The 12,300-nt window shown below is 41.5% G+C and overlaps 1 protein-coding gene across 1 annotated transcript in view; it reads right to left on the bottom strand.

The window, feature by feature from the left end:
• Positions 1-2,785, bottom strand: part of GUCY2F (guanylate cyclase 2F, retinal) — a 42,739-nt gene extending 39,954 nt beyond the window's left edge. The window contains 2 exon segments of the mRNA XM_051779369.1: positions 1,008-1,507; positions 2,733-2,785. Coding sequence (XP_051635329.1) covers positions 1,008-1,507; positions 2,733-2,785 — 553 coding nt within the window.
• Between the last annotated feature and the right edge of the window lie 9,515 nt (positions 2,786-12,300).

Here is a 12,300-nt window from a genome sequence, read left to right as displayed (position 1 = left end):
ACCAGGAGAGAGCAGGATCCCTAGAGTAGCTGTGGTCTCTTTTTAGGAGAAAAAGTATCGTTGGAAAAGTAGAAGCTAAAATGAAAAAGAGTATTTTCAGGTTTCTGAATTACAGGAAAGAAACCTGTACTTCTTGACAGTGGTTCATCCCATACTGTAGCAAAGAGCTTAAGTTGGTCAAATGAATGATATTTGAAAAGGGACTGGTTCTCTCCATTTAATATGAAAGGAACCCATCATCTGTAACTCACATGGAGAGCTGTGATGGTGAGGAGATGAACCCACCCAAGGCAGATTTGGTCTCAAGCACAGATTTGAGTACTGATAAAACTTGAAGTTAGACAGCATTTTGCTACCCTTGTTATTCTTTGATGTAAAATCCAAAGTCAGCTAAAATGCATCCTCACTGGAGTCCCAATGATGACTGCAGATGTGTACATCCAGGATCAAAGCTCCATCACAGATTTCCTAAAGAGGCTCTGAACCAGAAAAACAGGACTTTTCCCCCCACCCATTTTCTCAACAGAGAGAAGATTGTTCTTTACTACAAGCTGTGCGTCCGCTGCTTTAGTAGACTGTTGTGTAACACTGAATTTCACTTCTGATATCTTCACTGAACACAGGCAACAAGGACACCATGTCAAAGGGTGAGATTTTTGATAATCCGGAATACAAATCATTATTAATATAAAACCTTCCTATAAACTACTCTTTACACAAGTCAAGCACAGACAACCCTCTACTAAGTATCATTTTTTTCAGATAAGCTGGAACTAATCTTTCATGTTGTAGGAGACTATTTTGCTCTATCTTCATCAAACACAAAATGTCCAGCGCTCTTGTATGTGAAGACCTGGCTCCATCAAGGTTAGAGGTAAAGTTCTTCTTGATTTAAACCACTTTAAATTTTCCATTCTCTAAACTATAACAATGCAGTACCACCCTAGAGAAAATCATAATAATTAAAAAAAAATAACAAAAAAGATAATGAGACTTAAAGCACTTACTTTTAACGTCATTAACTTCTTTAATCTTGTTCAAGGTGTCTTCAATGCCTTTTTCTCCTTTATGCACATATGTAACAATGCCTACAGGTAGCCCCTGGCTCCTGAGTGCAGTTGCTAACTCATTGGCTGTGTACATCCAAATATCCTCACTGGACGCAATGATTCCAACATGAGCCCAGTTAAAATATTTCATTACTGTAAACAAAATGTGGGTTGGAGAGGGCAGAGTCCTTGCAAATGCAGGGTAGTGGATGGTGGAATCCAGCTTATAATTGTTGCACATCCATGAGAAGATAGCTTTATTCCAGTTTGCCCCTAAATGTGTAGCCACCTCACAGAAGCCAGGGTTCAGAGGGCCTATGAAAGCTGAGGAAAGCTTTCTAAAGTCAATGAATCTAACCAGAGCTCTTGGTGCCTCACATTCTTCTTGCAGGATCACATAATCCAGCCTGTGGCCAAGATCTAGAGAAGGATCTTGGCTTATTCGTCCCACAGCTAACCTGGCAGCCACATGGGGAAAGGCTTTGGAAAAGAAGGGGTCACAGTTCCAGGGTCCGAGCAGTCCAATTTTAAAGAGAGAACAATGTGCTGGAGAGCAAAGTAGGATTATTCCAAACAGTGGCCACCAGAGAGCCCAGAAAAATGCCTTGAATGAATTTCCAGTGCTGAGGTGATGCAAGCTAATGTGCCTCGACAGCACCCAGAAGAAGCTGTTAGGGCACCGTAGGAGAAACGACATTGTATTACAGGTGGGTAGGTCTGCACCAAGTTCTTGAGGAAGCCAGGCAGTGCATTATCAGTGGCTGGAAGGAAAGTAGATTACTTTCGCCTTTCAACGTACGTATTTGTTCACTGCACGTAGATACGTCTGAGTTAGCACAAATTGCACAACCGTTCTCAAGGCACAAGTCTGTGAGAAGCCAAAACCATGCACAGACACGTGGACATGCACCACACAACCCACCTCATCATGCAGAGAAGTGTCCAACCAGTGCCAGATGTGCCATAACCCTTAAATGCGCACTTACATAAATATTTTAACATGCTTTGCAACATATTCTGACACCAGGCAGTGAAGAATGAGTCTGCTTTGTTTGCAGCAGTAAGCACAACTTGTGGATACACTGTGGGTTTGGTTCTCAAGAAAGATAATTTCAAAATCACACAAACACCCGTAGAAGAAAATAAAAAAGTGAAACACACTAAGCCATCAACTTTTGCCAAGAATCCACAGTGAGTTTTGAATATTAATTAGAGCCCATATGAAGACAAATACACACACATACACATACATAGACCCTTATATTCATATACTTAGGGATACATATGTACATGAATTTGATTTTAAAACTTCCTGAAAAAGTTTTTCAAGAACAACCCATAGCAGAGACTCTTAAACCTGGTAAAATGAAAGGTGGATAAACAGGTGATCAGAAAATGAGGGAAAAGTAGGATTATTATTTGAATTTGGATAAAGAACTGCTATATAACTATCAGTTTAAAAACTTTGTGTATGCTCTTGGCTTAAAATACTCCTTGTTGAATATGAGGAGCCATAGAGGGGTTTTTTGGAATAGCCATCTAACCCTTCGCAGCCAGGCACAGAAATAGCAAAGCCACAACAGGCTCCCCAGCTCTCTGCAGTGTCACCCCATGGCTTAAAAAACTTTGCTGATTCCAGTAAGTTTGTGCTCTAAAAATAGCAAGCCCCTTACATCAGCTTACCTGTTCAATACTGGAAAAGTACTTGTATCCTGAATCCCCAGCCGCTGAGACATGCAATACAGAGCACTGCAATGCAGTGTGTGCTGTAAATGCACTTGCAGGTCCTCTAGCCTGATGGAGGGAGACCTCCAGAAGGAGCCACCCACTAGCAGAGCAGTTTCTCAGCAGTGGCTGTCCTTGGGTGTGGATACCATCACAAGGATAGGTGATGCACAGTCAGCTTCCCCTGCTTTGATGCCCACTTCCATCAACTTCTTGTGTGCATGGGCCATTCCAGCTGGGTGGGTGCTCTGGGACCCTCTGTGCCTTGTCAAAAGCTTCCTAGGTCACTTTTGGTGAGGGCCATCCTCCTCTTGAGGGCTTCACAGCTTGGGGCATAACGTCCCAAGACCTTGGTTCCTTGATGAAGATCTTGCAAAGGTCCAAGGATGCCTCACGCTGAACTGTCTCAGTGCAGAGACAGACTCCTATCTAACTCACTAACTGTAGGGATAGCACCTTAAATCTCTACCTTCGGATTAGTGGGATTTAGCTCCTGGGATCTGCCCCTGCAGAACAGCTCCTTAAGTCTCTGCAGCTCAGGAGAGATGGCTCCTCTTCTGCCTTATAAGCAGTTGAGATAAGAGTTATTTTAGGTTTGGGGTAAGTAGAATATTTGATTTTTGGCTTTACCATTCTGCTGATGTGTTATGTTTTCCTTTTTCCTGTTTTTTCCTTTGTACCCATCATGACACACACTTGCATCAAAGCCTTCTTGGGTGTTGGACTAGGTGACCTGTAAAGGTTTCTTCCAATACAAACTAATCTATGATTCTAAGATTCTTGGTTATTTCTCTGGGTTCTCTAGATTCCTCCCTAGAGCTGAGCCCTCCAATGAACCACTCCCAGACACCCTGGAAATAAAACTGTCATCCTGCAAAGACCTCAAATGTCTCCATGCCTGTCCTAGCTAGGAAGCCCCTTGCAATAATTTAACTGAGGTCAGAGGACCAGCGCTTGTGGTCTAGAGGGAACAATTTGTGATTTAACCTTCTAGCAGTATTAACTTCAAGTACATCATATAAATTATACACGTCATTGGTGTGTGTTCAAGAGCAGTTCTTCATAACTAACGATGGAGGGAAGCCCCAAAGACTTCAGCTCTCTCTGTTAATTTCATCGGTTTCCTCCCATTCACTCATTTCCTTGCACAGGCCCAGATCCAGGAAGGTTCCTGGACATGTGCTTCATTGAGGACTGTTACAGCTCAAGACAGTCATCAGGGACTATCAAATAGCTTCTTCTTTGGAAAGTGCCTAAAACACACTCTAATGTCAAGCCTAAACTCAGAACACTGCTTTGTATTCTACTAGTGCATTATGGTTTGTCACCAGGTTTTACTCAAAAAATTAAATAAAGATTTTTCAATTAGGAGTCTTTTTTTTTTTTTTATTATTTGAACCTGAAAGTTTGATTTATCCATATACAGATATACCTATATCTCTATCCATATACCATATGCTCACTGCTATCTCATTTCTTTCAGTATAAACACTGGGCCACTTCAGATCAGCAGTCTCAAAGTTTCCTGGAGTAGCTGCAAAACTCCAGTGACTCACTTCTAGGGCATCTTTATAGCATTAAAACCTAATCTGTTGAAAAATATGTGGTCAGGCATACAGCAATGGAAGATTAAGAAATTGGTGGTCTATTCATTAGTGTAATTAACTCTGCCCTTAACAATTCATACATTTCCATAGCCAAGTGGGTGGAAAACTTTCAGTCTCCCTTTTCTTCTGCTTCTTGTTTGCCAGTGAATGAAAAGACCCTCCTGCCATCAAGTAATAACTGTGGCGGTAATAATAATCCTCCGTCCTCCACAGGAAAAGCTGGTTATCCCAAATGGCTCTGCCAAATCTCTCCTTTGCTCAGGGTACCCAGGACAGGGGATGACACTCGTCCTTCTGCAAAACAAGTCCTGGTAGTCCTCTCAGGTCCTGGCACTGCCTGATTGGTTCACTAATAAAAAAGCAAGGTAAATCAAGCAGCTGAGACAAAAAAAACCCCAAAAGTTATTTAGGTTATCCATCTGGCTGAAATTAACACTGAAGTTTAAAACCTTGCCTATGTGTCCAAAACCTTGTTTTTTCCCCCCACGTCTACAGCTCATCATTATTGCAACAACCACACTACAGAGGAAAGATTTCTCTGCAATACTGCATTACTTGCATACCAACAGAAGAATTCCCAGCACTCTTCATACTCACTGAAGTGAATACCATAAGATTTCCCAAGAGACAGTTAAGCCACAGCTGTATCTCTTTGCTTTTAATTTTTAGAGCAGGAGAGGGTGCTCTAATCTCTCCGTCTGACCTCCCACATCAGCCTCCCAGCCAAGCAGCCTCCCAGGAGCTGCTGCTCCTCTAAGCTCGTTCAGCATCCTGGAAATAAAATATGTTTTGTAATGAATTATACCAGAGGGTACCACTGAATAAAGCTGATTTCTCTGGAAAAGCTCTGCTGTCAGCAGAGAGAGACAGGGAAAAGGCTTGACTCCTGTTCTGCTCTCCCTGCAGAAAAGTCTCGTATCTCCATTGATTATAGAAAAAAAAATTGAGAGAGTACAGCATGGAAATGCTCACATTAGCCTTTCTGCACATCCTCCAAGCCTTAATTAAAAGCTCCAGCCTTGGAAGATCTACCATGTTCTTTTGTCTATTATTCCAACTGTTAATTATCCTCAACATTAAAAATACCCACTTAGCTTTTAGTGTGTCTGGCTTCAGCTTCCTGCAACTGGTTCTCACTCTACCTTTGCCTTAGAAACAAAACCCAGGAAGTACAAAAAATATCACCTCCCTGTAGACTATTTGCACACCATAATTAGCTCACATCCTAGTCATATCCTGAGCAAAATAAATAAACAGCTCATTAAGACTTTTGCCATAGAGGATGCTTTCAGCATTCCATCCTTGCAATGCTCTTTCAACATTCATTTTTAATTTTCTTTCTTTTTGCTAAATTAAAAGCAGTATCCATTAGTAAGCCTCACTCCTTAATGCTGAATATAGGAGCGATGACATCTTTTATCATCTATTTGATTTTTCTCCACTTTAATTCTATAGCTTGGATGAACACTGCAGAAACACAGTTTTTAAGCCCTTCTCCGCTCTCCTTAATGCAAACATCTGCTTTGAAAGTGTGGTATGATTTCTTTGTCCCCAGATTTTACAAACCCATATGGTTTAGTGGGTGTTTCTAAAATATTTCCATTTAATGAGAGATCCAGACCAATTTGCAAGTTATATAAATAATGATTTTTCTGTTTCTTCAAGGTAATGTGATAGAGGTTTTGAACAGCACTGGGAAAAAAAATCACATCCCAGAGGCTCTACTACAAAACACTACCAAAGAAGGGTCCTCATCTACTATTTTATGTCAAAATAGCAATTAATCTTCTTTTAAATTTTATTATGATGTAGACACAATCACTATGTAACACTAATTTTCTCTTTCAGTATCAACTTTCAGCGGGATGTCAACTTGTAGGTATCTAGGGAGACAGCATCACCACTTGAGTTTACATGCCAGACCTGTGACTCGATCACAAAAATTATGTTAAGTCAGACTGACACAATTTATTATCACTCCAGCCTCACTGCCTGGCATTAGTCAACCTTTATCCTTTCATTTTTTAGAAGTTCCTCTCCATTTTGTCCTTTCCGTGCCTTTGATTTGTTTGATGTCAACCCAACCTGACCTCACCTTCTTGACCCTGCAGCACAGGAAGAATTTGATATCCCATGGTTTTGATGGTACTGGGTTTTTTTAGGAAGGAGTGTTCTGCTGTGCCATATTGTCCTGTTTTCAGGTTACAGTCAAGCATTTGGAACGTCTTTTTCTCCAGATTATCTGGTTTGCTTCAGAGCGGCAACAGGTCATCCCTGAGGAGTCCTGTAGAGTCAAGTTCCAGTGGGTCCATTTCTTTCCCAACATGGCTAGATTTATTTGATTTTCTTGGAAACTGATGTCGTAGCCTGTGAGATCTGAAGTCTCTAGCACTGGCATTAGTGGAATATATGATGTTGCAAGTAGTTGGGATAGTCAATATTAGAGCTGGCAGGAAACAGTCTCATAACACCAGATGAGATATTTATACACATATTTATTTAGGCATCAAAACCTGAGTATTTAGCTTCATAGCCTCATCTCCAGGAGCTCATTATACAGCAATACATAGAGAAACACTCCTCTTCCAGGGGATGTTTCCAAACCTCTTAGAATCCAGCTGTGATTCAACCTAAGAAGTGGCTACTGCTCATTCTTTTTTTTTTTTTCACATGAGGCTTAGCAAAGCTGGACTTTTAATGAGCAAGTTAAAGCCAGGTACTAAAGGAGATGGAAACTGAAAAAGCCCTTGCCCAATGTGTTTAAATGCTTTTTTCTTCAAATATGTCAAATTCAAAAAAACTTCAGACGTGTCTGAATCAATGTCTGGATCAACCGTAGAAATTACCAGGTGTCTTATCTGGGAATAAAGATATCAAGCAGGTCTGTCTCATAGGCAGGGAACCTAAAAGCAGTTGAGTGTTTGATATATGCTTTGCAAAACTGGCCAGCATGAAGAAGCCTCGAAATCAGCCACAGCAGCTCAGTGTCATGCTTTCACCCCAGCCAGCAACCAGTACCTGACAACCACTCGCTCACTCCCCTAGCAGCAGGATCAGGGAGAAAACTGAAAGGGTAAAAGCTAGAAAACTCATGGGTTAAGATGAAGACAGTTTAATAGGGAAAGCAAAAAGTGCGCACACAAGCAAAGAAAAACAAGGAATTAATTCATTGCTTTCTATGGGCAGGCAAGTGTTCAGCTATATCCAGGAGAGGAGGGCTCCATCATGTGTAATGGCCACTTGGGAAGACAAATGCAATCACTCCGAATGTCCTTCCCATTCCTTCTTCTTCCTCCCACTTTATATACTGAGCATGATGTCATATGGTCTGGAATTTCCCTTTGGTCAGTTTGGGTCACCTGTCCCAGCTGTGTTTCCTCCCAGTCTCCCATGCACCTCCAACTTCCTAGTCATTGTGGCAGTACGAAAAGCAGAAAAGGCTTTGGCTGTGTGCAAGTACTGCTCAGCAATAACAGAAGCATCACTATATTATCAACCCTGTGTTCAGCACAGATCCAAAACACAGGCCCCCACTATCCACTGTGGAAAATCCCCAGCCAAAACCAGTACAGTCAGTGACAATTACAATTTCACTGATGGTCTTAACAGAAAACCTGAGGGGAACAGCAAACCCAACCAGCACTTGTAGAATTCAGGAAGCTTGTCGTTCCTTGGGTATTTAAAAAATAAACAACTTAAACACATTGCAGCCAAAAAAAGAAAAACAAAACCCCCACAAAAAACCCACCAAAAAAAACAGAAAGAAAAAAGAAATAATCACTGTAAATCTTGTAGACCATGATCTCTGGCAGAGAATGATGGGTTTTGGCCAACCCTGCACACAGTGAATGGTAACAAGACTTCCAAATGCGTCAATGGACTTATGAATGGCTGACGTTTTGCATGATGTCTTACCCTGTGCTATGTTGCAAACTTTCCAGTAACCACATAACCTCACTGGTTCATCAGATCCTGCCAGATATAACTGGCATTTATCCCTAAAATAAAGCTTGAGTATGACACCAAGTTGCATTTCCTTTAGACCAAGGTTTTACAAACCCCATGGAGGAAATTACACTGGAATATCTTCTGTCCCAGTAGGTCTTTGCTAGCTTCTGGCATCTTTGGTAGCTTGAAGAAAATATCCAGTTTTACAGTCTTATCTAAGTATCTGAGTTTCAAATGTCTACTAGAGAGACTTAAACTTGGATACTGAACCACAGCACAGGCCACTTAGTTGTGGTCTTGTATCTTCCTCCAGCTTTAATCTTGTCTATCAGAAAATTTGTTTCCTTTCATGAGAATACCCAAATATCTAGTCATTATTTGGTGGTAGAGCAGAATAATTTAAATGTTTAGAAACTGAGAACACAAAAGTTTAGCTGTCTACACTAGGCTGCATGGGGAATGCATGTACTAGACCTAAAGCTTTATATTCTTTTTAGTTTGGGATGAAACAAGACCGAAGAGGTGTGTTGCTTCTGTTGCAACTGGAGGCATCTATCATGTAGAACTTAGGCCAGCATTTTTAAGACAAGGTCTCTGCATGATCTGCCAGATGTTACACAGAAGATTATACAGGAGCAGAGAAAGAGACTCCACACATGTCCATTCAGTGCTAAATCTCTTCTCTGTCAGTATCTCGGCTTCCCAGCACCAAAAATCTCCTGCTTAAGAGCTCTTCTGCTGCAACAGACACTTTATAATTTTTCCTGCAAAATGTGCAGTAATCTCTTATATTCCCATTTTCTAAGGTCACTTCATCCATAATTAGGAGTTACAGAAAATTAATAAATCAATGAATTAACTAATTAATTAATATACAGTATGAGCTAGGTATGAACTTTCCTGGGTAGATGGAAGGTCTTAGCAGGTAGCCTCCAGCAACCTGATGGCTTCATCTCTTCTGCTTCAGTTACATTTGTAGGTAGATAGAGAGATATAGATATAGAAGATACAGATATAGATATAGATATAGATCTTCCATTCATAGAGTCATAGAATCACAGAATGGTTTGGGTTGGAAGGGACCTTAAAGATCATCTCATTCCAACCCCTCTGCCATGGGCAGGAACACCTTCTACTAGACCAGATTGTTCAGAGCCCCATCCAACCTGGCCTTGAACACTTCCAGGGAAGGGGCATACACAGCTTTTCAGTGCAACCTGTTCCAGTGCCTCACTGCGCTCACAGGGAAGAATTTCTTCCTAATCTATAAACGTAGCTCACCCTGCCCTCTGTCAGTTTGAAGACATTTCCCTCTGTCCTATCATTCCATGCCCTTCTCAAAAGTACCTCTCCATGTCCCTTGTAGCCTCTGTAGTACTGGAACATGCTCTGAAGTCTCCACAGAGCCTTCTCTGAGGTAAACAGCCCCAACTCTTTCAGCTTGTCTTCATGAGAGAGGTGCTCCAGCCCTTTGATGATCTTTGTGGCCCTCCCCTGGACCCAGTCCAACAGGTCTACATCCTTCTTGTATGTGTATATATATATATATAAAAATATATAAATATATATACATATATATAAATATACATATAAAAAGAACACACACATATATATAAAACATATACATGTGTATATATAAGTATATATATATATATATATCCTCTGGCAGTGGTGTCTGGCAACAGGTTTGCATTGCGTTGTGGCAGGAGAGTCACTGCCTTTCTGCAGCCTGGCTGTGTTGACTCCCTGCAAAGCCCTCTCCCATGAAAAGCCCATGGTCTGTCCCAGCCTTCCCTCTAATCCCCTTCGCATCTACAGGGTTGGACCAGTGCCTGCTCAATTTATTGGAATTTAACTGGCCCTATTTCAGACTGACGGAAAATCTAATCTGTAGGAATTTCTACTAGCATTATTTAAAACTGTATTTAAAGCCTTTCTGAAGATCCTCACTCTCTGAAGGAAATATTTCCATAGTTTCCAGAGCCTGAACAAAACTTAATGAGGGTCAATGTACCTAGTTTCTGAGCACACCTACATTTTAGTGCCTATTAATTGTCATTTATAAAGACAACCCTTGACATGACTGTTTCCAGGGGACATTCAAATCACACAAATGGTTGCAGATGGTTATTTTGTAGTGCCGCTCCAATTCAGTTGACCCAGCTAGAGTAACACATCTGTTAAACACATGCTTTAGCTCTTCAGAAAAGACCAGAGATAACAGAGTAAAACACACTCCAATGCCACTTTTTCTTTGCCTTCTGGGGTTGTAGAAGCAATCGGTCCTAACTTCCCCCCAAACAGCAATACCTGCAGTTCAACTAACCACAGACAGGAGAATAAAAATAAAATAATCAATTGCTCTTATCTATCTTCATTCCAACAGTGTGATTTTTTTAATGGAATTATAATTTAATGAAGATGTTGAAAGAAGCAAGACAAAGGATAAATCCCAGTGTAAATATTGCCATATTTCAAATGTGCTGCCTGCAGGAGTCCCAAACAAGCCCTCAAGTATTAATCCCTTCATCTGAAACAGGCACATCCAGGCTAACACCTCACTAAGTCCCCATTAGCTGCTGCTGCACAGCATGGTATGCTATAGCAGGGCAAGTGCAGAATGCCCTCAAAGAGAAGGAGAGAAAAACAGATCAAAACTGTTGGTCAAAATAAGCACTGACCCAGAAGACAGACAGACATTTTTAAATATCAGCAGCCTGCTGCGTCCTGGTATAGCTTTTCAGGGTGTCCATCACGAAGGGTACCTTCCAAAGCAGTGAGACAAATAAACAGCATGTTCTCCTTGGAAATGAAAAACCTTCAGAGAAATTTAACTTTAAGCCAGGACATTAACAGTTGGGGATCAGCATGGCATTGCTGCATTTCATGGAGCAATTTATTTCAGCCAGGATGAAGAGAGGAAGAGTCCCAAGAGCTGCAGCTCATCTACTCTGGTACCCATTTAAGGGAATTGATAATATCTTTGTCTCTTTGGATGTGAAAGTGTCTCTGCTCATTAAAATTCCCTAATGACCTACATATCCTAAGCTGATAATGATAAGCCTCTCACGCTGACGGTGTGTTGCTCTGTTACCTCCAGTGCTGCTGTGCATGGGTGGCAGACACAGGACACCTGTCACTGCTGAGATCTCTGCAAGCCAGCATTGAAATCTTGAATACTCAGAGCTACGAGAGAAAAAGAGAAACATCCGAGTCCGGAGAAACAGGGAACCACCAGGTTTGCCCAGTAGCATGGAGGTCTGCAGGCATCTATAGAGAGAACTGCAGGGAGAGAGGCGGGTCAGAAAAGCCCCATCCTAAACTGTCTGTGGCTCTGATGGGCTGTTTCTGATTTTCCATGGTTCCAGCTTCATTAGCCTTTGCTTCCCATCAGAGACCAAGAGATTTCATATGGATTTCAGCTCAGACTTCACCTCTGGTCAGGGAAGTTCTCATTTGGTCTTTCAAACCAGTGTCAGAGTCTTTGTGAGGCTTGCAATGCTCAAAAGTGGGCAAAACAGAACAGTCTGGTGAGAAACCACTTCCCCAGGTTCTAGGACTGCCTTCTTCTCTGGTGGATTTAGAAGGAGCAAGGCACTGGGGAGGGCAGCATGCCTTTTCCTACTAGCACTGCCAGCATCGTGCTGTGAAATAGGGACATAGCTGTTGTCTCCTTTCTTCTACCGCTTTACCTTCTGCAGCTTTCTCTAAAGCAGACCATGTAGTCTTACACAATAAGACACTGGAACCCGGATTACCTTTTCCTGCATTTTAAAGAGCGCAAAACACTTCCAAGCCTGCTCCTGGATCAGCATTATTCTGAGTGACTGAAATACTGAGTGGATAATGCAACAGATGCAGCAAAGAGCTGCCACTTCTGCTTCTTCTCTAAGACTGTAGACATATGTGCAAGCCATGTTTTACCCCATATTGAGTAATTTAGATGGGGATCTGCCAAATGATTTCATATC

Source organism: Manacus candei, unplaced genomic scaffold (genome assembly GCF_025592945.1).
Source record: "Manacus candei isolate 608988 ecotype Guabito, Panama unplaced genomic scaffold, ASM2559294v1 h1tg000014l, whole genome shotgun sequence".
Taxonomy (NCBI): domain Eukaryota; kingdom Metazoa; phylum Chordata; class Aves; order Passeriformes; family Pipridae; genus Manacus; species Manacus candei.
Note: the sequence above shows the minus strand (reverse complement) of the source record. Positions and strands in the feature narration are given on the sequence as shown.